Source organism: Falco rusticolus, chromosome 21 (assembly GCF_015220075.1).
Source record: "Falco rusticolus isolate bFalRus1 chromosome 21, bFalRus1.pri, whole genome shotgun sequence".
Lineage (NCBI taxonomy): Eukaryota > Metazoa > Chordata > Aves > Falconiformes > Falconidae > Falco > Falco rusticolus.
This window is the reverse complement of record NC_051207.1, coordinates 365,710-390,713: the sequence shown is the minus strand read 5'-3', so window position 1 is coordinate 390,713 and position 25,004 is coordinate 365,710. Positions and strand designations below refer to the sequence as shown.

At 57.9% G+C, this 25,004-nt stretch overlaps 2 protein-coding genes across 12 annotated transcripts; one reads left to right on the top strand and one right to left on the bottom strand.

Annotated features, from left to right (window-relative positions):
* Window positions 1–108: 108 nt before the first annotated feature.
* PAK4 (p21 (RAC1) activated kinase 4) lies at window positions 109–23,726 on the bottom strand. Of its 11 annotated transcripts, none has more exons than XM_037371868.1 (11): window positions 11,043–11,216; window positions 7,705–9,554; window positions 5,844–7,578; window positions 5,103–5,326; window positions 2,797–3,486; window positions 1,924–2,367; window positions 1,687–1,820; window positions 1,476–1,602; window positions 1,270–1,395; window positions 1,039–1,173; window positions 109–962 (listed from the first exon to the last, which is right to left on the bottom strand). In XM_037371868.1, the coding sequence occupies exons 4-11, from the start codon at window positions 5,304–5,306 to the stop codon at window positions 807–809; spliced, it is 2,016 nt and encodes a 671-aa protein (XP_037227765.1). In that variant the 5' UTR covers window positions 5,307–5,326; window positions 5,844–7,578; window positions 7,705–9,554; window positions 11,043–11,216; the 3' UTR covers window positions 109–806. The 11 variants fall into 11 exon arrangements, with proteins under 11 accessions (XP_037227765.1, XP_037227769.1, XP_037227762.1 ...); XM_037371872.1 differs by having other exon boundaries at window positions 7,705–9,204; XM_037371865.1 differs by lacking the exons at window positions 5,844–7,578; window positions 7,705–9,554; window positions 11,043–11,216 and adding exons at window positions 22,757–22,821; window positions 23,628–23,726.
* MRPS12 (mitochondrial ribosomal protein S12) lies at window positions 23,671–24,722 on the top strand. The gene is made up of 3 exons (XM_037371875.1): window positions 23,671–23,934; window positions 24,044–24,101; window positions 24,178–24,722. Exons 1-3 carry the CDS (start codon window positions 23,686–23,688, stop codon window positions 24,582–24,584), a joined length of 714 nt encoding a protein of 237 aa, XP_037227772.1. The 5' UTR covers window positions 23,671–23,685; the 3' UTR covers window positions 24,585–24,722.
* The last annotated feature ends 282 nt before the right edge of the window (window positions 24,723–25,004 follow it).

Sequence of the window (25,004 nt, the reverse complement as noted above, 5' to 3'; positions counted from 1 at the left end):
GTGTTCCTCGCCTGCACGTCGACGTGTCACGCGCGCACATGCTACCTGTGTCTGCATGCAGAGCCCACCCCCACCCCCCCCCCTTAAAAAAACCACATGGGACACAGCTGTCTCCAAAAGGACACGTGTAATCTCCGGAGGGGGGGGTCCCCGTGCCGGCCCCAGGGCCCCCGCCATCCTGTGGCATTACAAAACGACAATATAAATAGTTTTGTTTAAAAAACAAATTGGGAAAAAAGAGGGAAAAAAAAAAAAAAAAGCAAAAAAACACCCCCCCAAAAAAACCCCGAAAGAAAAAAAAAAAAACCAACCGTATTTAGAAATTGGGGGGTGGGGGTGGTAAGGACCCCATATCAGTAGTGTGGCTGCGGGGCTGTAGTGTTGGGGACACATGTTCCACCCCCCCCCACCCCGGCCAGGAGATGCAGGTGGTGGCCTGACCCCGGGGCTGGATGGTGATAAAAAAAGGGGATTTAAAAGAAAAAAAAAAAAAAAGGGGGGGAGATGCCCCAAACGGCTCCCCAGGGCCGGGGCGACACCGGGATAAGCCCTCCCCCCCCCCCATCCCCAAATCTCTGCCGGGGGTGGGGTGGTGGGACAGTGTCACCGCACAGCCCCGTGTCGGGGAAATGGTTAAAACCGAGCCGACCCCCTCCCCGGCCGCTCCCCGGCTCAGTAGTACGAGTAATTTGGGGGGGGGGGGGGGGAGGATTTCTACCCCCCACCCCGCCAGCGCCCCGCCAGTGGTGGCACAGTCACGACTGCAGCAAAGAGGCGCCGGTGAGGACGAGGAGGGCGCCGGCGTCTCACCGCATGCGGTTTTGGCGCATGAGGGGGACGATGCAGGAGGGGGGCCCCGCTTTGCCCAGGAAGGGGTGCTTCAAGAGTTCGTTGGCGGTGGCCCGCTGCACCGGGTCCCGCACCAGCATGCGGTCCAGGAACCCTTTGAGGGAGGGGGAAACCTGCGGGGAGGGAGGGGGGTGGTCGTCAGTGAAGCCCCCCCAGGAGGATTCCCAGCCCCTCCGCCCCCCGCCTTACCTTATGTACGTTTTTAAGCTTGGGGGGGAGATTGTCGCGGATCATTTTCATGGCCTTTAGCGGGGGCTCGTTAAAATAAGGCGGCTCTCCATCGACCATCTCGATGACCATCACGCCCAAGGACCAGATATCCACCTGTGGGGGGGGGACACAGCAAATCCAGGGATTACGGGGGGCTGAGACCACCCTCCCCCCCCCCAAAGCCCCCCAAACCACCCCCGCCGCGCTCACCTCGGGGCCGTAGGGCAGGCGGGAGATGAGCTCCGGTGCCATCCAGTAGGGGGTCCCCACCAGCGACTTGCGTCGCGGCACCTCCTTGTTCACTTGGGCGCAAAACCCGAAATCGGAGAGTTTCACCTAAAAAAAACCAAACCGGCGGAAGGCGGTTGGGGAGAAGGGTCATGGCGGCGTCGCGGGGTCGCTGCCGCGGCGCTTACCCTGCCGTCGTGCGTGAGGAGGATGGAATCGCTCTTGATGTCACGGTGGATGACGCCCTGGGCGTGGAGGACGGAGAGGGCCTTGAGGACGGCCAAGCAAACGGCGGCGATCTGCTCCTCGTTCATCCTAGGGGGGGGTCAACGGGGGGTGAGAACCGAGCGTGCCGGGGCGGTGGGGAGGGGGCCGCATGCGGGGGGTGCCGGGCCGTACCTGGTGTGCGTGACGATGTCGGTGAGGGCGCCGCCTTCGAGGAACTCCATCACCACCCAGAGCTCGTCACCCACCAGGTAGCTGTTGTACATCTCCACCACGTTCTCGTGCTGGTAATCCCGCATGATCACCACCTGGCGATCACCGTGAGGGGGGAAATCGGTGATCCGGTCGCCCCAAACGGCTTGTGAGACCCCCCCCAAATCCGGTTGCCGAGGGGTCCCCGCTCTACCTCACCTCGTTGAAGAGCAGCTCGCGTCGCTGCTGCTTGCGCAGGTCCATCTTCTTCACGGCCACCAGCTTGCCGGTGCTCTTGACGGTGGCGATGCAGACGATGCCGGTGGAGCCCTCGCCGATCTTGATGAAGTTATCCAGGTAGGTGCGGGGATCCCCGGGATCCACCACCATCTGCAGGGCCGCCCGGAATTGCTCGTGGGAGACGCGTTGGGGTTCACGTTGGGGCGAACGGGGTTGCTGCGGTCCCACCGGGGCCGGCGGGGGGCCGGGGGGTGGCTGGCGAGAGAGGTGGGGGTCCGAGGCGTGGGGGGTGAGGCCGGGATGGGGCGGCTCGGGATTTTTGGAGCGCGGTGGGCCGGTGGGGTGGGCTCGGGAAGAGCTGGCGCTGCCGCTCACCGGCCCGTTGGATGCCACCTCCTGCGGTCGTCCCGGTCGGTGCTCTGCCTGCAAGGAGATGGGAGGAGAGGGACGTCAGCCGCCAAAAAACCGCGGCTGGAGCCGGGATTTTTGCCGCTGTCCCCAAAACGCCAAGCGCCGAATCCGCAGGACCGGGCGCTGCCAGAGGAAAGGTTTTGCGATAGATCAAGCGGGAAGAGAAGAGACCCCGTGGCGGAGCCGGTGGCCGCTTCGGAGACAAGGATGGGGCCGATGCCGCCAGCACCGGGGAGGAAAGCACGGGGGTCTTCGGCGTGTGCCGGTCCTACTGGCGTTACATCGGGAAAGCCCGTTAGCCGGCGCTTAGGAAGCGGAGGAGAGAGGCTGCTGTTCTAGGAGGCGGAGAGGCAGAGCGAGGAAAAGCTCCCGCGGGCCGCGGGGAAGGAGGGAGGTCGCTGCCAAGTGGAATCTGGTCGGAGCGGAGGGGGACACACACACCTTTACCTGCGAACCCGCGCCCCTGCCGGGGTCGGTCTCAGCCCGCGGGTAGGTATTAAAAGGCCGTCCCGTCTGCTGAGCCGTCTTCATCACCCCTTCGGAGACGGGAATGTTGGGAGTCCGGATATTTGGCCCGGAGAGCGGGCGTTTGTCCCGGGGGGATTGCGGGCTGGTCTCGGCGGTGTAAGTGGATTTAGGGCGTTTGTCGGAGGGTTCGGGACGCTCCCGCCGCACCACGCGGTCGGCCGGCTCGCTGTAGTCCCTGTCGGCGGGGTAATCCCGCCAGCCGTCCCGTTCGGCGGGGGTTTTGGGGTACTCGGGAGGGGGCGGGCGGCCACTGGCGGGGGGAGCGGGTTTGGGGCCGGGTTCCTGCCCGCGGGGCTGCTGCTGGTGGTGGTGGTGGTGGGCGCGCTGCTCCTCCCTCTCCCGCGGTTTCTCCTTGCCCTGCTCTAGCTCGCTCCTGGCCCCGTGGCGGCTCTTCTCCTTGCTCCTGCCGGCATCCTCGTGCGGCCGGGCAGCGGCCGGGCCCTCGGAGAGGCCGTTCTCCTGGTAGAGCTGGTCACGGCGGAGCGGGAAGGGGGGGCTGTCCCTGCGCAGAGAATTGGAACGGGACACGGACATGTTCTCAAACTCGTCCAGCAGCCAGGTCAGGGAGCCGTCCTTGGCGGCTTTGCTGCCCCGCACGATGGTCTTTGAGCAGGACGTGGGACAGGAGGCGGACGGGAACACAAAGGACAAACAGAACAGAACAAAACAAAACAAACAAACAAAAAAAAAAAGGGAAGAAAATAAAAAAAAAATGAAAATGAAATGCCTGGTGGTGACAGGGACACGGCTCACACAGAGGGGACATGGGGAGGGGAGGAAATGGGGGTCTCCAGGGGCCGCTGCCACCTCGGTCCTGTCGAGTGCTGGGAGGTGGCTGAGCCCCGTGGAGGAGGATGCTGGAGCGGGGAGGGGGCTCGGCCTTTTCCCCCTCCCCCAGTAGCCCCGGACCTCACCGGGAGGCTCCTGGGTGCCAGAAGAACAGGGCGCTGCCTCGGGGAGCAGGATCCTCTCCAACCAGGGGGGCCTCGCACCTCGCACACCAGAAGGCCAGTCCTGGGGGGCTCCTGGGGAAGGGTCTGGGGGGCTGCTGGCAGCCTCTCATCCCCTGCCCTGCGCCTGGGGGGGGGGGGGCTCTGCCTGCCCCCCCAAACGCTGCTATTGGCGCAGAAACAGCAAGTTTTGCTCCTGGCTGGGGCCAATCCTGCCTCGGAGCGAAGGGGCTAAGCGGAGCAGGGACAAACAAAGCCCGACACCGGCAGGCAGGTCCCAGCCGGGTGGCACAGCCGAGCCGGGGAGCTGCGTGGGGACGTGCCCCATCTTCCAGCGGGACTCGCAGCCTCGTGGATTCCAGCCTCGGAGGGCATGGCCACGCAGGAGGTGGCGAGGGGACAGCGGGAGCGACCCCATCCCCATCCCCGAGGCCTGTTGACTTCCTCCGAAGAGGAGGGATGCCTTCCTCTGCAGCCAGCACCTCCGCACAGGGTGAGCGAGGCCTTAGCTCTTTATATCCCCTCCTCTTCCTCTTCCTCCTGCCCCGGGGAGCGGGTTATTTCCTCGAGAGGCCAGCCCGCGGCTGCACGGGACACGGCGGCTCCCGACCACGAGCCACGGGGGCTCGGCAAGCGCCGAGGGGCCCCCACCGGCTGTCGGTATCTTTTTGGGTCGGTGGAATTGCCCGGCCGGCTTCGCTCGTTACTCACGGCTGCTGGAGCCGCCCCATTGTCCGGGATAAACCAGCCGAGCCAGCGCAGGAACGCCAGCGCAGGAACGCCAGCGCACCGGCCGGGGCTTTTAATTCGGGTGATGGTGGAGGAATGGCAGAGAGCTGGGGGGTGGCACGGGCGGCTGCGGCCGAGGGGAGCAGACAAGCCAGACTTTAAAAAAACGACATAACGGCAGCTTGGGGAAACACAGGCACGGGGAAGGGATGAGATGGGAAGGAACAGACACCATTTCGCTGGCGTTTTCCTGCGGGGTGGGGTTTTTCCGGCTGCCGGGAGGATGTGGGAGAGGTTCCCACCCCGTGCTGGGTGGTCCCCGTCCCACGCAGCCCCGCACTTAACGGACAAGGGGCAGGCGATCGGCCGTGGGGATGCCGCTGCCGCCTGCGCCGCTTTGAGACCGAACTTACCTGCTCCGTGGCACCCTGGGGAGAGGGCACGGAGCCCAAATTATCCCCAGTTTGACTTCCCAGCCCCCAAACCGGTATCACCGGCCCTCTCCGAGAGGGCAGAGGCCACGTCGGCAGAGCTGCCTACCTTCTGCGAGCCGTGCTGGATGGCGGTGATGCAGACGGGATCCACCAGCGGCTTGGGGCGCTTGGCCGACTCCTCGATGATCCCCTGCCATTGCCGTGGCAGCCCCGTGAATTTCTGCTCTTGCTGGTCGTAGCCCGTGTGGACGCGGTGCTCGAAATTGGAGGGAGCGGAGATCTCGATGCGTTTCTTTTTCTTGCTGAACATGGTGAGGCCGGCTACAAGACCTGGGGGGGGGAGGGGCAAAGAAAAAGGGATAAAAATAAAACCTGGAGGACGATAGAGCACAGGGGGCCTCAGCACGCTGTAAAATGAACAGCCCCTTCCTTAGGAACCCACCTGGCTCGCTGGAAAAATAATTACTTGCCACACACAGGCCAAAAAGGAAACACCTCGAGCCACCGCAAGCCCCACACTTCGCCAGGCTGCTCCACATCCAGGCGGGATTTTACAGCCGACCTGACGCGGCAGCTGCATTTGGGACCTGCGACCCCCTCCCCATTTTTCCCGAAGATGCATTTCCAGGTCCCTCCTGCCTTTGTTTTTTTAATGTGAGCGCAAAGCAGGGCAACTGAGGGAGTCTTTCAGGAGATTCCCTCCGTGGTTTTATTTCCAGCTTTCTCCCAAGTGGTTTTCCCCGGGATTTAGGGGCTGGATTCTGCTTTGTTCCACCGCAGCCGCCAGGCTTTCGCCCATCCCGGACAGGTGACAACGCCATCGGCAGGGTTTTGGCAGCTCACGCACCCACCGAGGTGGTCACAGATGTCCCTCCGCTTCTTGGGGTGTCTTCCTGACGCTGTAACGCGGAGGTCTTTTTCCCTCCGGGATAATCCCACTTCTTTCTGCTTTGCTTCTCTTCCTCCCCAGCGCCAATTGGCTCACGGGTTGTTTTTCATTCAGAATGGACGTTTTGGGACCTCTGGGCTCGCAGATATTTGGCCGCGTCCCTCCTCCCTTTGATGTAAAGCTCCTAAATTTAAAAACTACCCCCCCAACAAACCCCAAATCCTACCAACTCCTACAATTAAAAGCTGGATTTTTCTTTAAAAAACCACAAGGCACGATGAGGAAAGCAGCTGGGTAGCAAAAGCAAGTCCAGGCGGTCCAGTGACACCCGGGAAAAGGTCATTTCGGTGACTAACACCATTCCTGAAGCCTTTTCACCTAAAGGGTGTCATTTGAAACCACATTTAAGCCCGGTTTTAAGGCAGTGTTTTAAGTTACAAGCTGAAGAAACAGGCAAAGGAAAATAAATAAATAAAACTGGCCTGACCTGCAAAAAGCCGGGCACACAGATGCTCAGCCCAAGCGAGAACGACAGACTGTTTACTCAGGCGCTTAAAATACAGGTCGGGGAGCCTAAAATGTAAGTCACGGCAGCTGAAATTAAACTTTGCGGCATGGCTGGCACGTTTTCGGCGTTCGATTTAACCCCAGGTTTGGCCTGCCAAGTGAATACAGTTTCCCTGTCGCAGGCTGCAATGACAAACCCACCCGATGCCGTCAGTTTCCTTCGCTTATTTATGAGTTTTGTCGATTTACGGCGTATTTGAGACTATCCCCGAACGTATCCGAGTCTCCCAGGATGAAGAGCCAAGGCTGCGGAGGAAGCCTGGTGCAGGGTGGACCCCCAAGCTGATTTTCCGTGTAAACACTGGCAGGCAGGCACAATAGAGGCTTGTTTACACCATCCAAAGGCCCGCATCCTACCAAGCTCAGAGGTACACGATTGATCCTGCCCAGCGGGAGCCCGGAACGTTGGCAAACCTCCCTGAAATCAACAATTTCAGGTTGTTTTTTCTTGAATCGTTTCAATAGTTTCTGCAGCGGAGAAGATGCTGGAAGTTTTGGCTCCTCCCAACCTGGGGGCAGGAGGGGAAAGGAAGAAATTTCTGGGTTGGGGTAGGAAAGAATAAAATAAAATAAATCAGTCGAGGCTTTGGGTGGGTATCACCACATCCAGGGTGAAAGCGAGTGTGGCCTTGCCCTCGTGCGTCGTGGCTCGGCCAATATCTGACCGTGGAGAGAAACTATCGGACCCTATTAAACACCAGCGTGAGCTGAGGGAAAAGATTCGCGGCTCAAAATGCTCCTAAAGCAGCTTCACAACCTTAAACTCGGGTATTTTCCCCCATTAAATACACACTGAGCGCCCGCTGGGTTCAGCCCCCGTCCACGTGGGGGGCCCCGGCGCAGCGGCTGGCGATGGAGGAGCGAGGGAGGCAAGCGTCACCCTGCCGGAACGCCCTCGCCGCCGCCTGGAAAGACCGGTAACGCCGGGTATTTCCACCTCGGCGCTCCGGCTACCATCGGCAACGCCAGCACCTGCAGCAGTGCCGAGAGCTGCCAAGTAAGTCCGCCAGCGGTTGCCAAAAGCCAGCTGATCTCCGTAACTACCGGCTCGTTCTGGACTCGGATGACAGAGCTGGGTTCACGGTTGCTGTTGGGAATCTGCCATCATTTGGCGAACCGCGAGGTGCTGCAATTAACAGGGGTCAAACGATGTTTTTAGAGAGGCTCAAGCGGGAGCCGCGGGACCCCGATGTTCCTCACCCCACGCACAAACTCCAGGGAGAGAAAGGGACAAAGCTGCGAATTAACCCACCTTAACGTCACCCGAAACCACCAGCAGGTCAGCGCTTTCGCTCCTGAAGCCGCTCAGCCTTGAAAACATCAAAAAAAGCACCAAAAAAAAAAATCTTTCCAGGGAGGCAGAATGCCGGGGGAACAGCACCGCGAGGACGAGCGCACCAAGCCGCGGTGGCACAAGCCTCTCACCATGTCCAGCTCCAGCCCGACCGCCTCGCCAAAGCCTGTCGGCGGAGGAAAAACCAGTTTTTATTTGTTTGTTAGTAAAATCAGGCGGCTGGGAGGAAGCACACCCCTCCCACACGGGATCGGGGACGTGGTGGCAGCCGGGTAAAACAAACGTGAGGAAGCCTGGCAGTTCAGGTCACTCTTTTGGGTCGGTTTAGTTAACTCCCTCGTTTCTCCAGGTTTGGAGGGAGGGATGCCATCCTGCGCTGCCCCCAAAGGAGCTCGCTGGGAGGATTTGGGGGCAGGATGTGATTCCAGCGGGACTTTAATTCGTGCTTGACCCCACTGGGTGGTTTCACAGCGGCTGGTGCCTGCGGGCCAGAAGCGAGACCTGATTTATAAGGAGGTTGAAGTCGTGAGGCTGAATCCTCGGGGAGGTGGGCGACACCCCCCATCCCCACCGAAAGGGACAACGCTGGGACGTGCGAGGACAACACCGAAATCCCGTGGCGGGCGTGGGGGGAGCAGCCGAGCTGGGGCTGCCGTGGGGCGGCTCCGCTTTTCCCCACTTTCGCTGCCTTTGGGTGGCGATTGTGGCCGTTTCCTTCCATTTTAGTCGCCAGAATCTGCTTCCGACAGGCTGCCCGGTGCAAAACTCAACAGCTGCCGAGACAATCCCTTTCTCCGCGCAGGAAATCCCAACTCCAGCGCTCCGGCATCCCGCCACTCCAAGGTGTCGGCAAAGGCGCTCCCTCCTCTCCAGTTTTCCCAATCATTGAGATTTCCTGATTAAATCCATTAGGGAAGTTTTTCTCTGCCTGGATGCCTGGTCTCCCATCAAAAACCCGAGGGGAATCCTGGATATTTGCAAATCCTTGTTTTACCTGCTCGCCCCGGGGGTGTGACACAGCCGCTCGCTCGCCGGCTGTTTGCAGCACAGCTGAGCCGGGCTTGGGCTGGGTCCAATCCTGAACCGCACCGCGCACGGGCAGAGACGTTAATTAGGGGTAAACGAAGGCGTGAACGTGCAGCGAGCGTGTTTATGGGGTTCCCGAGCCAGGAAAACTTCACCTCGTAGACCCAGATGGTTTAAAATGTCACCCCAGGGGTGGGTGCTTGCGTTCAGTTCATCCTTTCACCACCACAGCGAGTGTCGTGCCAGCTTCCCGGAGCTTCTAGCACAGGCAGAGCGCCGCCGTTTTGGGGAGGAACAGGAGTTTTACACCAGCTGCGTGGCAGGATCGTGCCCGAAAGGAAAACCCAAGGCTGGCCCCTGCTTTCACCTGCCCCGGTCACTCCCAAACGCCACCTTCCTTCACTCGGGATCCTTCCTCGCACGCAAGAGGCTCTGCGGAGAATCGCCATGCAGGCAGAAGTCATGTTTTGGGATGGCAAAGAGTCGTCTCCCGGTTTTGGGAGATAACGGCTCAATTTTGGGGTGTTTCAAAACTGCTGGCTTTGCGTTTTGCTGCAGGGAAGCAGAGCAAAATACACCTGGAGGATCTACGTCAACCCGTGCGCCCGAGGTCGGAGCATCCGAGCGCCTCAGGACACCGCTAACCAAGCTAATCCAAATCTACCCCGGCTTCACCAAAAAAAAAATTCCTTTTGGGGTTGGCAGCGGGGCAAAGAGGGAGCGCAAAGGGGCAGGGGGCATAGCCGAGGCGGGAGGAGCTCTCGCTGGTGGGCTGGGGCTGCCTGCAGGAGGAGGAAAGGGTTAAAAGCGGGTTAACATCCCCCCCACACCCCCACACCCCCCTTGGCTAGAGACTCCACCAGAGCCACACACATTCCTCAGCCCTGTCCCAGCCCAGGTCAGATTCCCTTTATCTCTGCTTTGTTTAATTCGTCAGCCATTAACTAAGCTTCTAGCAGCCCTGAGTAAACAAAACAGGGCAGAATATTCTCCATCAGCCCCAAAAACCGAGGGCAGGGCTGCTGGGGAGTTTGCTAGCAGCTTTGGAATGAAAAATAAAGGGGGGGGGTGTGGGTAAAAAACCAAAACACGACAAAAAGTGCACGCAGGCAATTTGTTCCTTTGCCTTAAACCCCAAACGGATCGATCTGAACGCTCATCAGCTGGAGAGCACCCTGCCATCCAACGGCAAATGGATTGAACAGATCCCCGGCGGGATCCAGAAGCAGCATCCTGGTTTGTCCCCGTGCCTAAGGATAAATCTCCGGCGCAGCTGTACGTGGTCTCAGCTCCCTTTGAACGCGTCGGGTGCAGCAAAATCAACATCTGGGTGGGCTGGAGTCGCTCTGCCCGCCCCAGGTCCTGCCAAGGGACTTTCTGCTCCACACAGGCAAAGTTTGCGAGAGACAATTTTAGCCAAGGAAGCTCTGAGCTTGGTTGAATTACATGGTACTTGAGGAGAAAAAAAAAAAAAAAAAAAAAAAAAAAAAGATATAAAAATACATCCAGGCGGGGTCTGGAGTCCTGGTTGCTGCCACCGTCGGCTCTGAGGGCTGTGGGACCCCCGAGAGCGAGGGGAACCCCGCGGGCACCAGCATTGGCACCCACTGGACCGATTCACGACGACTCTGGCATGAGCTCCCCTCCTCAGGCTTGGACAAGAGGGATTTTAGGGGGTCTCACAACCCCCAAAGCCTTGGTCCCAGTGTGACAGCCGGCTCCGGGTGACGTTCTCTACTCCCCCCTTGCTTCCAGGAAAGAACAACCTTTTGCTTGCCACCGGCTGGGAAGCGGTAGCCAGCACCCACGCCGTTGCAGGATGCCCATGCCACAGGGAAAGCCAGTTTTTTTAAAGTCCAAATCCTGCGGTGGCACGGGTGCGGGGCTCCGCTCTCCCCTGCTTGCTGGATTTCCAGTTTTCCTCTTTTCCTTCCCATGCAAATGGGCTCCCCCTGCCCCCCTGCAGGGAAAACGAGAGCCCTTCCCCTCCTCCTCACCAGAAATAACTCCGTTTCCCTCCCCCGAAACACCGGCCTCACCTCACAGCACTGCTAACGAACAACAGACCTGCTTCAGCTGGCAAGATGGAGCGATCCCCTGTTGCTCCGGGCGTTTCCGACAGCCGCCCCATCCCACTCGGGCTTGGAAAGGGAATAAACCACCTCCGAAAGCCCCCCGCTCGGTGCTCCCCCCGTCCCATGACACCCTGGTTGAAACTTACTTAAAATAGAAATCAACGAAAAAGCAATCAGCCAGACTGCATTACTCACCTTCACCATCCTGCTTCCTGCAAGCCAGAGGGGGAGGAAGGAGAGAGATCGCTCCGAGAGGGGCTCAGGGACCGGGGCCCCACGAAAAGCGTACACGGGTGGTCCCCCCCTGCCGGGGGTCAAAGGGGGCTGGGGGGCTCGTAGCTCACACGGGAGGCCGGCAGCTCCAGCGCTCCCGACTCCTGACGCTGCGAACTCCCAAGCGCCTCCCCCAGCACCGACCGGCGATGGGCGGACGAACGCGGGACGGGGCCCACGGTGTCCCCGTCCTCACCGGGATGTGGGGAGATCTACGGATCGGGCGATCCGACCATCAACCCCCCCAACACCGGCCAGGGTCTGTGCTCCGGGAGCCACAGCTGGTTCCCGGACCCCCAACAGCTGCTCTCAGCGCTGCGGTGGGGACGCAATTGTTGCCTCTGGAGGACGCAGCCGCCGCGGTGGTGGTGGCACGCAGCTCTCCCCACCAGGATTCTCTCTCCCTCCCTCCCACCGTGCCACTTTCCCAGCATCACATACTTCCCAACCTGCTCTTACTGCCCTCCGGAACCGGTTTTGCAGGCAGACGCTCCTGCTGCTGGCGCTCTGGGCACGCACCGCCATGCCCGGACTTTCCTTCATCCCTCGGGAGATGGGATGCCAGGGATGGATCGACCCCGGCGTACCCCAAAGTCTGTCTAGGGAGGCAAAGCTGCTGGCCGAGGGGATCCATCCTGCTTGCTTCCCGCAGCAGCGAAGTCAGCAACCGAAGTAACAGCTTCTGACCATTGCTGCACACCCGCTGCGGTAACGAACGCCGGCGCTACGCCCCCCGTGATTTCCCAGGCGCTGTTACCATTTTCCAGGCCTGGGAGCGTTGAACTCTCGCCCACGCTACCAGGTCGGTAATCCGTCAGGAGAGTGCGGAGGCAGGAATAACCGGGAGAGGAGATGGCTGCTGCGAGGCTCGGAGGGGTTAAAGACGAAGCTTGGGAGAAGCAAGAAGGAATAGAGGAGATTTGAGCCGGGAACCAATGAGGCAGCAACATTTGAAACAAAGCAGCCAGTCAAGTGCCCCTCCGGGAGCCTGGGGATCAAGAGACTGGGAAGGAAGGAGAGGGAAAGGGCAGAGAGCGCAGAAAACCTGTTGGCGATCCCAGCAGGAAGAACCGGCACTCCCAGCCCGGCTCGCCCCGGTATTTCCCCGTTGAGGGCAGCAGCCCTAAACCACGCCACGCTCCCAACGTGCCCCCCCTTATCCCCTCGGCACTTCCAAAGCCTTCTCAAGCACCCGAAAAAGCGCAGCCATGCCCCGGGGTGCGGGTAGAGAGCAGGTGGTGAAGCGTGCCCTTCGGTGGGGACTGCCAGCACCCAAGCCCCTCACGGCTAAGACCACCAACCTGTGGGTTTTGTTGGTTTTAAGACCCTTATTAAGATCCGTGACCCCCAACCTGGTTTTTTTTGCCGGTTTTAAGACCTCTTACTAAGACCTGTGACCCCCAAAGCCCGGCCAGGGGATGCTAGGTGCAACCCGGACGCTCGGCAAGAGGAGCTGCGCGCCTAAGGGCAAGGACCCCACCTCTGCTGCCTAAAGCCTCTTCCTCAGTCTTCTGGCTGAACGAGAGCAGTGTCGTTTCCTAAACGAAGGCAGCACTAATTGGTGGGTCCCATTCCACTCGCCGTGAGGAGAAGCAGCGTCTGAGCCCTCTCTGGCATGGAAAAGCTTGGCTTTGATGTCAGCGTGCTTATTTCGCTCCTCTCTTTTTTCCCCTTCGGTGTTTGCAGAAAGGAAACACCCCCGAATCGGCCCGATGGAATCTCGCCGATGAACTTGGGAGGTCTGCCCGGCGTCCATCCCATCAGCGTTTGCCAGGAAGGCACCAAAGCAGGCAGTGAGGGTGAAGGAGTGGAGATCAACAGGCACCGGTGGGTGGTAAGAGCCGAGCCACCACAGCCGTGCATCTGCCAACTCCATCTGACGTCTCGCAGCTGAGAAGGCCTTTATTTTTATTCAAATACCTTTAACAAGTAGGGAGGGGGTTAAAAAAAAAACCTTATCGTGGTTTACAACAAGATTGCTCACTTCCTATTTGCACTAATTTTCCTTGTATTTATTCTCTTTCAGAATATTCATGGATCAAAATATCTTCTGCACCACCATCAGGCTGCTAATTGGCGCTTGGAAGCTTTCCTAGAATCACATCAGAAGGATACGGCGTTCTGGGGGGGGGGGAAGTTAAAAAAAAAAAAAAAAAAAAATAAAAAATCGTCAGATGAAATCTAATCTCTACTGCCACTTGTTCTTTATTTTTTTTTTTTTTTTTCCTCTTCAATTTCCAACTTCGCGCTGCTTGGCCGGAGAAGACCCCAGAGTGTTTGGAGGAGCGTGTTTCAGCGTGGCGTTCCTAGCATCACCACGACCAAGGGTCCCGACCCGGCATCGTGCCGGGGTGGGGGGGTCTTGAACCACGTGCTGATGCTCGTGCTGGGGGGATTCGTGAGCCTGGATCTGTTGGCGCTCGAGGCTTTTGGGAACGCGTGGGGGTTGGAGAGAGGAGGTGCTTTGCTTCAAACCTTAAAAAACAGTCGTGGCCGGAGCAATTTAAACCGGTACCCAGCTCGGTGAAAAGCACCGAATTCATCCCAAGCTCCCCAAGAGCTTGAGGTTACGTTTGAGCGTTGCCCGATTCCTTGTTTTGGGAAGGAGAACCGGAGCCGCGCTGTCTCTGTCAGCGTGAGAGGCAAGACGCATTTATCCCTCTGGAAAATTATTTCTCCTGTGTCAGGAGGAACAAGCACATCTTCAAAAAGCCGCTGCGACTACAAAAATTCACCAGCTGCTCCCTTCAGCTGCCGAGCACGCCAACAGCCCCCAGCAGCAATTTTCGAGCCTTGTGCAACGCGCTAATTAATTCGTAGAAAGATAAAAGCACATCAAAGCAGACGTTCTAAACCCCAAACCTTTCAGAACTTGAACAAAACTCGCGAGAGCACACAGCTTCCTCATCCTTGCCTTGCAGATGATCCTGATGTTTCCGGACCCCGCAGCTCGGTAGTCCCTTCCCACCGCGTCAGCACATTGTGGCATCACCTCGGAACAAAACTATCTCCAAAATTAACTCTGCTTGCACCTTGACCCTAGAAGATTGAAGCAGGCTTCGCTCGCATGCCAGTTTTAAAATATTAGCAAAAAAGCAGTGCATCAACTTTTTTTTTTTTTAGCCTCAACAATATAAAACCTGATATTTTATACCAAACTCCATCCTCACGGCTTGTGCGGTACCACCTCAGCCCCACTCTTGCCTTTTATTTAGCGATCAACTTCCCAGGTAGCTTCATACCGATATCGCTCCAGCCTTTGCTCTCCCATTTCTCTTCAAAACCCCCGACGGATGGCTCGATATTTGCGCCGCGAGGATTTCCTACCTGCTGATAAATCACCTTGTACCAGAAGCGCTGCCCGCAGCTCTGCTGGAAACCCGGGATTTTCCTGGGTGCTCACATGCTCCCAGGATGGAAAGTCTGGAAGGATGAAGCGTCCTCCTCCAAGCCGAGGGTGTCGATGTCTGCTTGGTGGAGCCGATGGGAGCGTTCAGGCTTTTGCTGGGGTTTGTTTAACCTGCCAGGGAGGGCGGGTTGAACTGGCCTGGCTGGCTTTGCACAAGCCAGGAGGGAACTGGCCTGCGCTGGGAGCGGCACCCTTCAAACAGGAGAAGTGTTGGCCATCCAGCCCTGCGCCAGGCCGCTGGAAGAGGATGAGGGCCGAAAACAGGGCTGGAGAGCACGGTGATACCTGGGGAGGGATTAAATGCCGCTGAAAACCTGCTTTCTATCCCCTGGAGTGGAAGAGTAATCCTGGAATTCAAAGCATCTGAAGTACTTAGTTACCCCCGCAAGGTTTCAGAGGCAATGAGCCTCCCCAAGCACGGCCTCAAAAGCTTGATGAAAAGGGATTAATTTTCTTTAATCTTCTTGTCCCCCCAAAAAAACTTCCAGCCTGCAGGATGCGGTGGCAGAGAGAACCAGTACATTAAAGCTCCGCTCGGCCGCTGGCGCTCGGTCTCTGCAACGGGACTTCAGCTCGGCACGGAGCAGCTCCCAGTGCTCAACCCACTGCCAGGACGAGCCATTTGCTGCCAAAACGGAGCTGGGGGGCAGCGAGCTGTGGTGCGGGGACACCCCAGTGCCATCCCAGATGGCTCTGACCCTATGGGGTAACACGGGTGGAAAAGCAAAGTCGTGGCAGCCAGCGAGGCCGTGGCTACGTGACCCCCGGCGCGCGGAGTTCAGCGGCATCCCACGATGAGACATCGCTGCTCCCGGAAAATGCTTGTGCAGAAGTTTCAGGTGCAGGAGCCTGCGGACCTCGACAAGCCGGGGCTTGCTGGGAGGGAAGGCGAGCGCCTGCCCAGCTCCCTCCGAAGCCACCTGCAAGACCGGGCAGAGAGAGATTAAACCTTCACCCCGTCGCCCACCGGGGAGGGAAACAATCACAGGAGCTTGTTTCTTTGGGGTTGTTTGGAAGGAATAAATCAGTTTGGATTCAGCAGAGCCGGCGAGCGACCACCTGACACTGCCCCGCCACTGGCAGTGATCGCTCGCCTGCGTGGGCACGGCTCTCTGTAAACACCTCGCCATCCCAAATCGGGGAACTCCCTGCTAGAAGACAGAGGGGAGCTTTCCACAGGTTATTTGACACCTGGTTAAATCTGATTTATTTTATAGCACTACCATTGCCTTAATACTGCAGGATTCCGCCGCCAACAGCCGTAAGAGGAATCGTTCTGGCAAAGGCCAGCTATCAGCGGAGCGAGGGTTAAGCCAGAAAAATCCAAATATTGTTTCAGAGCCGCACAAACATGAAGCCTCCCTGTTTCCATCGGCATTTGATGCTCCACGGAGCAGCAGCAAAGCAACGCCGGGTCCAAAACCAGCAGGCATGAAAACCAGCCTAGCGAGGCATTTTCTTTGTGGCAGAAAGCTGAGGCTCAGAGGGAAAAAAAACAACAAATAAAATAATTTTTGCCTTTTTTCTTCCCACTCCGCTACGGCTCGAGTCCTTAACGCCAAAGGCAGGTTCCTGGGAGACTGTTCCCAGCTTTTTTCCTGTGATGGGGAGAGTGTCACCTCTGGGCGCTTTCGTTTCCTCTTCAGTAGGGCAGGATAATACCAGCTTGTCTGAGCGGAAGACGTTGACAAGAAGCTCAGAAGTCCTCAGAGAAGAGGTGCTAGAGAACAGCAGCCGGCGGCGGCAAAGCTTCGGGAAAGGATTCACGTCAGCCGCGCTGCCGCGCTCCAAAAAAAACGGCGTGAGAGGAAGAAACAACAACAAAAGTGATGGGATTTTCCCCAAACGATTGGAATATTTTGTAGGGGAAGAAAGGGGCCAGAAACAGCTGGTTGGGTCCTTCTCCACAGACACAATTTGTGCCTCGAAGCATGAGCTCCAATTACCCTTATCGTGGTTTCCAGAGACCAGGCAGAAGCACCACGGATCCAATTTCTCCCTTTAAAGTGAAATTAGCTGCACGTGCTGCTGCGGTGATGGTGAAATCTCAGGGTGCTTCGGGAAATTGCTCCCTGAAATCAGCTCCAGATCCAAAAATTGATCCTCTGGCTCTTTGCTTTGCCCATAATCCTTTGATGCAGGGTAGAAGTGACAAGGTGCCGGTGCCTGACTGCTGCGGCAAGGGCAAGAGGATCGCGCCCCAGGGCAGCGGCAGATAATTAACGCAGAAATTAAATAAGGAGTCAGCCAGGAGGGACGCGCGGAGCTTGTTTCTGAGAGGAGATGAGCCCCCGGAGAGCAGTGGAGGCTCGGGGGAGCGATCCGAGCAGCTTTCAGCCACTGGGGGTTTGAATTTGGACATAACATTCGTGTGTGGACCCAAAGCGTCTCCAGATAGACGTGCCAGAGGGGTGGGAGAACTGGAAATGCCTGAGTTCCATCTACGAAGAGCTACAAGGTGCCATCCCACCCCCAAACCCCCGCGGACCTCCACCTGCGCCAGCCAAGAGCAGTGACAAGGGCCTGGAGCCAAGATTGAAATCCACGCTCGGGTACGTACGTTGGTTTTAACTAGCGAAGAGCCCCAGCAGCTCGGCCCCAGGAAGCTGCGCACGGCCACATTCCCGGTGAAGGTGCAGCTCTCAGAGCAGCATCGTGCAATCCTGGAGCAAAACTCAGCTTGAGAGATCCAAAACTAAGGAAACCTCATCCTCCTACGGAACTGGAAACACAGAGCACGAGCACTTTTTGTTGCAAGGATGTCAAAACACCCAAATGGCACGCTGGTTTGGGGAGATCTGTTCTGGAACCAGAAGTAGAGTTTTAACAACTGGTGTGGAAAACTCTCAGAAAGATGGGCCGCTGGGGACAGGGGATCAGCAACAACCACTGGCCCCGCTCAAACCCTGGGATGTGATTTCAAGAGGAAATTCTGAAGGGATTTAAAAGAGAAGCGACTCTCCCAGTTTATATCTGACATCTCCTCCCACCCATCCCAGCCATGACAAACAGGTTCCTCCGCACAGAGAAGATCCCTTTGGTCAAGGGTGAGGAGAGGAGCTCTACCTGCAGCCAGTATCTTTATTCCAACCGCTGAACGAAGCGTTGAGCCACCGGGGAGGTAGACAAACCCCCCCACAAGGTTCCCCCATTTATTTAATTCAGATGCTCCGGCTCTTCAGCAACAGATTAAAAAATAAAACTAATGAGAAAAGTCAGTAGAGGCTCAACCTCAGGCTCATGATGAGACCACCACCTGCTCGGTGGCTCCTCCACGGAAACCAGGAGCAGCTGTGTATCCCACAGTGACACCGGCACCCTGAAATGCAGGGGGGATCCCCCACACCCCCAACTCCTGCTGAGGGGCTGGTGCGTGGTAGGTTTGAGGCCGCGCCAGAGGGGGATTGCTAAGACTGGGAGTTGGGGTTTTTGTTTTTTTGGGGGGTTGTTTTTTTTTTTTTCAGTCTTATTATTATTTATCGACACCAGATAACCCCAGCGGCAGCAAAAGGTCGGGAATCCGCATTGGGAAGAGCTCCACGGGGATGTCCCCCGACCTGGGAGCAGATCTCCACGGGGATGTCCCCCGACCTGGGAGCAGATCTCCACGGGGGTGGAAAGCTTCACATGATAAAAAAGCACCGATCAAGCCAAAGTCCCTTCCCATTTACGCACAACCAGCCTCGCTGTCCCAGCAGCCTTGGAGAGAAATTACTTGTAATGATGATTTTAATGCAACCTGGCAGTGGATTTTACTTCTGAATGCAATTTGGGCTGAAAGATCCTTCCCCAGCAAGAAAGATGTGGGGCGGGCAGCCTCCTCTTTGCGCTCCCTCTCTGCTCCAAGGGCAGAGGGGTCCCCGCACAACCCCCAACAGCTCTGCCAGAGTCACAGCTCTCCCGTGCTGAGCAGGGACCACCAGCCAAAATACACTGAGCTCCTAAAAAAAGGCTGCATCCCCCTCGCCCGACCGCGGGGGAACTCGTCACGTCACGTGCAGAGAGCAGGAGGCGACACAGGGATGCTCTGCGGCCGGCCCCAGGCTCCCCCAGCCTTCGCCTGTGCTCTTCCTCCACCGATCCAACACCGCGGATATTCCCGGTGGGGAAGGCGATGGAAAAGCCGGGGCAGGGGACTCCTCGGTGGGGTTAAGACAGTGATCTGGCCTCTTAGAGTACCAGCAGGACACCAAAGGTGGGGCTGCCACGTGACCACGCCGCTCTTCATTACTAAGACCGTTAGGGAGCTCCGAAAGGTGCGACGGGCCAGGGGCGCAGGAGGAGCCGTACCCGAGCGCTTGTTAAATCCACCTCCCGCCGCAGCAGGAGCCTGCTCACAAAAGAAAGGGTTGGCATCATCACCTCGGAGGCAGTTAGCGAGGCAAGAACATTTTAATCATGAAGTATTTGTTGCAAGGAATTAAAAAACCAGGAAATAAGAGACACAGTTGCAAACCCCAGGGCCTCCCCTTCAGTGCTAACGAGGTGGAGACGCTTCAGACCCCTCGCATTCCTCCGTGCCCAGTGCAGGCGGACACCAGCCGACACCTTTGGGCACAATTCTCTGATGCCACAGGACCCAAACGTGCTCCACGGAGTGCGAGTTTCTGGCTGGGCTCAGCTTTTTTGGTTGCCACAGAAGCCAGAAGCTATGGGGTCAGGGGAGCGAGGCACGCGAGGAATGTGAACCGGGACTGACACGGCCATCTCCAGCTCCCCCCCGCCCCGGCCCATTGATTACACGCCCTCTTAACGAGCTGGGAGGCTCTGGCACGGCAGGACGATGAAACATCGGTGTCAGGAGGAGATTTCAAGATGTATTTCAAGAGCAATCAACACTCAGCTCCCGCTCCGGCTGCCACGGAAAACATAAAACCTCTGAGCAGGTACCGCACCGGCCAATGCTCCCCGCTTCGTTGGGTCAAGAGATTTTTAATGATCCAATTTGACGCCACCTGCCCAGACAGCGCATGTAGGAAGGTGAAACCACGAGTTTATGTCATCAGACACAACTCGTTAGCGTCCACAGTGGTGCCGGGGTTAACGAAGCTGCGCTCCCTTGATGGGAGGCAGAACAACCCTGAACCCCTTCCCTGACAGCCCTGCCAGAGCGGGAACAAGCAGGCAAGAAGTCAATTTATATTTCAGCGAGCGATTACCATTTGGTGCTAATTAAAGCACAAGCTGATTAGTTGAGTAAAACCTTTAATTAGCCCCTTACATCATTTAGAGAAATTATAGCTTATTCGCACCGTGTAAGTGCGCGACACGGGGGAAGGAAGAGCACAGCGAGCGCAGTTCAACCGAATTACACTTCCATTACATCCAACTTTATTAGGGAAAATAATCGTTACTTAAAACATCCTCTGCCCGCAACGCGAGTGCTCGGAAAACTGCACGAGAAACTTGCGCCCCGCACCATTTATTCGGTGAGAAGGACCTTTGAAGGGTTCGGTTTAAAGCTGCAGAGAAAGAGCGCACCAAGGGCTGAAGAGTTAATAAAATTATCCAACTGCCAATTAATCAAAACCTACAAAACCCAGCAAATCCTGCAGGAAAGGCGAGCTGCGCCTGTGCTGTGCAAAGCCGCCCTCAATAACGCTGCGCCTACCTCAATGTGCGAGGCAGACGGAAAATATTCCTCCCTTCCTCCTCTAAGCTCAGGAGAAATCGCGTTTTATTAAATAAAACCACCGCAGCTGTAATTAGGCTGCAGGGAAACCACAAGAACACCCCTGGGATTTCTCCCCGAGCCAGGCGGGACTTTGGGAGGGAACGCATCCCTCCGAGCGCCGAGGACACGGCTCCGAAGTGACCGATCTCACCAGGGAGACAAAGCTCGCTGCAGAGCCGCGACCCACAGGCACGTCGGCCCCACTCCGCGCTTTCTGGACGCTTGTTTCGGTTGGGAAAAGGACATCGAACCTGGCAGCAGGGTCAGGAAATCCCTCCGGAGTCAGGGAGATAAAAGCTGCTCTCTTCCGCGCACGGCAGCCTGTCGGACCCCCACGGCGGTAGGAAAACACCCCATTGACGTTCGGTTTCTTCTTCAGCAGCGCTAAATCGGCCACAAAGGCTCTACGCAAGCCGCGATGTAAAATTACACGCCCGCCCCCTCTGCCAAACACCCACAAATTCCTAAATTATTCATCGGAAAAGCGGAGCGCGGAGGATCTGAGCCTGTGAGGCAAAGAGCGCGTTGGCAGGCATGCTCCACAGACACGCTCCGGGGCTGCCGCATCCCTTCCAGATCCGATCTCCTCCGGCACCACCTTCCCCTCCTCGCCCCTCTGACAGCTCCCGAGCGCGCGGCGCCCACATTTGGGGCTCCGCTGCTTCGCTCCGCTCTCACCCCCTGATGAGGCAGACAGCAATTAGCGAGACGACAGCAATGAAATCTCCAGCTTCTACATGAAGCTGGAGGCACAAACCCACGGCTCGCAGAGTCAACCGACGAGTCACCCAACGTGGCAACAAAGCGCGTTGAGTGGTTCGGAGCAAATTTTTAAGATTTTTTTTTATAGCGACAGCTTCCTTCTGACAGATTTGATAGGTGCTGGTAAAATAAATGCCACCTCCACAAACGCAAATAAAAGACAATCAGTATCTGGAAAGCACCTGGGAACAACACGGGAGGGGGAGCGGAGAAGTTTCCACTCAGTGGAGGTGAAAGGTAACTTGAGCCATCGTTACGTTGCAGGCACCTTCCCGGGAAGCTTCTGCTGCTATTTCCACACCCAAATACATTCCAATTAATTACCTTTGTTTGGGAATCTCAGGGTGACGACCCCTCAGCAGAGCCAGGAGCTTTCTGAGGGTGGCTTTAGTGGCAGGAAGGCAGCTCTATGCACCAGCCATGGATCCCTGCAGCCTCGCGTTTCACCCTCACCAGGTGCCACCTCTTGCAGCCCTACTCCAACGTGGCATTTAACTGCCATTCCTGGGAAAACCTCCCTCAACCTGCGCCGTGGACAATCCCTATGTCTAACAGCATCATTTCTTAACCAAAACTAAAGCAACTCGCCTTAAAAGGCCGCCAGGATTAGTTAATGTTTGTACTGGCAGCCAGCAGCTCGCTCTTTGGCCACCGTTCAAATACTGGGGCTTTATTTAAAAACCTTTTTGTTGTTGGTTGGTGTTTTTTTTAACGCTTCGGTTTTGTTTCCACCGCTCTCCTCAGGCTGCCTGTGTCTCCCCTGCCGCTGCGCTCCGCAGCTAGGTAGTCTCAATAAATCCAATTTGCAGTTATTTACAAGCCTACTGCGCAGGGCGTTGTCAGAGTCCCTCCGCAGCCCTGCGGCCCACCTGCTTAATTATTGCACAACTCAGTAAATTCCCCGGAAAATGCAACTAAAAACTAATCCTGAAACTTTTCGTGTCTCCCTTCGACAAAAGAAGCATCACCAAGTGACAGGAACACGTGGAAAACGACGTGTGCGGCGCTTACTTCGGCTAAGCGGAGATGTGGGCGCAAGGAAAAGGAGTTACACAAATTAAAGATTTCTTGGCCCAAAAACCTGTGCTGGGCATGTGCTGCCTGCCTGGCAATTCTCCCCCTGCCCAGGCAGAGTTTCAGCCGCTGTGGCACCACTGCCCCAAGTTTTACGGCAATGGCAGCACCACAGAGGAGTTCGAACCACAGTTTCTACCCTCCTAACGTGCCATAATTGGAGCAAAACCCCATTTCTGAGGGGTTTAGCACAAAACAGGGGAGTTATGGCAGCCCTGGGGGATGCCAGCTCCTGCCTGACAGCACCCAGCCCAAAACAGCGAGAGGCTGGAAAAAAAAATCTACCCCAGGACTCTGTGGCTCGACCAACTGTTAACTTGCCTTGCTACTGGGGAGAGAAGCGCCCTGTGAACACCAGCGGGTGTACAAAACCCCACAGAACCGAGAACACAGATAAAAGACACCAGAAAATCCTCAATTCCTGCACATTTTCCCTTCCGTTCCGCAACCAGCTCAGCGCGTCAATAGGGCCAACCTAATCTCCGCACCCTGGAGAGCCATGACGGCTTTTCTGTGAGAACCTAATGGTGACAGCGACCACGCTTCGCCTGATCCTCCTCCCCCCTGCGTGTGGGGAAGGGCATCGGCCATGCTGTGGCATGGAAAGACCCTTCTCCGATACCAGACTGCGAGACACGCGTGTGGAATAAGGGCTTCTGAAGAGTCCTGCGAAGGAAGGACTTCTCCAGGCGAATGGGTTTTGTCTCCATTTCCTACCTGTGAGGAAGGGAAAACTCTTTTTCAACTCAGCAAAGCATGCCGGGATCCTCCGGTGAAAGACGCTGCACCAGAACCAGAACAAGAGATTTCTGTCAGCTTCCCTGACAGACAGCCCGGTGCCCTGGCCGCCATCCCCCGTAACCCACAATTTTGACTATTTTTAGGCCAGGGAGGGTTGGGGAGGAAGGCTGAGCCCTATCCCGACTTGACCCTCAGCCTCCTCACCCACTGCTGCTCCCGCCTCGCCCGGAATTCCAGGGCTCTGCTCCACGCCCTCCCTGCCCTGCCTGTGCTCGCTGCTGGGCCTCCCGCTGCTCTCCCTGAGGGTCCAGGCAGGCCCAACAGCCCCCTCCCCAGTTTCACCCCTTCCTCTGGGACCCCACTGTCCCTCCGCTCGCCGGCCCCGCTCCTCAGTGGCCCCCCCAAACCCCAGCTCCACGCTCCCCCAGCCCACCAACACCCCCATACCCCACAGCCTTTAGCCCAGGGCTCCCCCAGCCTCGCCCTCCGCAGGGACTCCCACCGCCCCCTTCCCCCGGGACCCCCAGTCCTTCACACCACCCGGCCCACAGAGCCCTCCTTTCCCTCAAGGACCCCCCAAACCGCCATCTCATCAGCACCCTCCCTCCCCACAGCCCTCATCCCCCCCACTTCAGCTCTCCCCATCTCTTTTCTCCCTCAGCCTCCCCCCCCCCCCCCGCTTTCCCCTCACCCCCTCCCAGGCACCTCCATTCCCTCCCAGGCCTCACCTCAGGGACTCAAAGCCCCTTTCCCCTGGTCCCCCCCGCGCCCCCTCCAGCCTCCCCTTCCCCCTCCGGCTCCTCCACGCCCCCCTGAAGCACCCACCTTCCCCTCGGCCCCCGCTCACCCCTCACGACAGGCCCGGTGCTGCCACTCCCCCTCCTCCAGCTCACTCGGCCGCCGCCATGTTGCGATCGAGCCGCATCCGGGCACTCGCCCTGCCCGCGTTCCCACGGCAACAGGCTACGCCCCTGGGGGCGTGGCCTCGCACGGCGCTTGCCCCGCCGCCTACCTATAGAAGGCGTCCAAGCAAGTTGAAAGAGGAGCTTGACCAATCACACAGCGGAGAGCGGCAGATTGGCGTGAGCTCTGCCCAATCCGCGGGAAGGCGGGAAGAAGGGGCTGGCAGGGCGCTAATATGGCGGCGCTGTGAGGTGAGTGAGGCGGCCGGTCACCGGCTGCCTGCCTCTCGCTGGTCTCCGGTGCGGGGATGCGGCCGCTGCCCTCCCGACAGCGCTAACCGGCTGTTTTCCCCACCTCTAGGCCCGGGCGATGCCGCTCCGCGCTCTGCTGAAGGCCGCGGCCTCGCTGCGCGGCTGCGGTGCGTATCCTCCCCACTCCCCGTCCTGCCCGCTGCCCCTCGGGCCACTCACCCCTCTCTGTCTCCTCCTCCGCAGCTACCGGGGCTCTCCCGCCCGCCCCCATGCTCGGGAAGCAGCCAGTACCCCTGTACCCCCAGCAGGCTGCCGCCATGGCCACCTTGAACCAGATGCACCGACAAGGCCGCCCCAAACCCCCTCCTCCCAAGCTGGGAGCCACCTTCGGCCGCCCTCAGATTAAAGGAGTGGTAATTAAGAATTTGATCCGCAAACCTAAGAAACCCAATTCGGCTAACCGTAAATGCGCCCGGGTACGGCTGAGCAACGGGAAGGAGGCAGTGGCCTTCATCCCCGGCGAGGGCCACAATCTGCAGGAGCACCACGTCGTGCTGGTCCAGGGCGGCCGCACTCAGGACTTGCCGGGGGTGAAGCTCACCATCATTCGTGGCAAGTATGACTGCGCCCACGTCCAGAAGAAGAAATAAGGAGAGTGGGATGAGGACACGGAACCCTCTGTGCGCATGGAGATGCTGTGTGTGGGTCTCCCCTCATACCTACCCACCTTGGGGTGGAGCAGGGACGTGTTGTTATTTCGCAGCGGCCATTAAAGGTTGATGCTGTGTGGGGCGTGTTGCAGAGTGGTGTGGAGGGTACTGGGAAGAGTGGGGAGGGGGTCTGAGAGTACTGGGAAGGGGGCTGCGGCAGTAGTGGGGATGCTAAGGGGGGCCTAGAGGCACTGGGAAGTGTCTGGGGGGAATGCTGAGGGGGCTGGAGGCACTGGGAAGGGGCTGCGGGGTGTCTGGGGATGCTGGGGGTGTGTGTGGTGTCTTGAGGCACTTGGAGGTTGCCTGGGTGGGTACTGGGGACGCTGTGAAGGGGCCTAGGGAGATCTCGGGGGTATTGGG

Bases quoted from the DNA above. Each gene is read 5' to 3' on its own strand.
- MRPS12 (XM_037371875.1), top strand. From the start codon at position 23,686: ATGTTGCGATCGAGCCGCATCCGGGCACTCGCCCTGCCCGCGTTCCCA. The intron at 23,935-24,043 runs GTGAGTGAGGCG...CCCCACCTCTAG, and splicing joins TAATATGGCGGCGCTGTGAG to GCCCGGGCGATGCCGCTCCG. The intron at 24,102-24,177 runs GTGCGTATCCTC...CCTCCTCCGCAG, and splicing joins GGCCTCGCTGCGCGGCTGCG to CTACCGGGGCTCTCCCGCCC.
- PAK4 (XM_037371863.1), bottom strand. From the start codon at position 12,070: ATGTTGCTGCCTCATTGGTTCCCGGCTCAAATCTCCTCTATTCCTTCT. The intron at 2,368-2,796 runs GTGTGTGTGTCC...ATCTCCTTGCAG, and splicing joins GCGCGGGTTCGCAGGTAAAG to GCAGAGCACCGACCGGGACG. The intron at 1,174-1,269 runs GTGAGCGCGGCG...CCCCCCCCACAG, and splicing joins GCCTGCCCTACGGCCCCGAG to GTGGATATCTGGTCCTTGGG.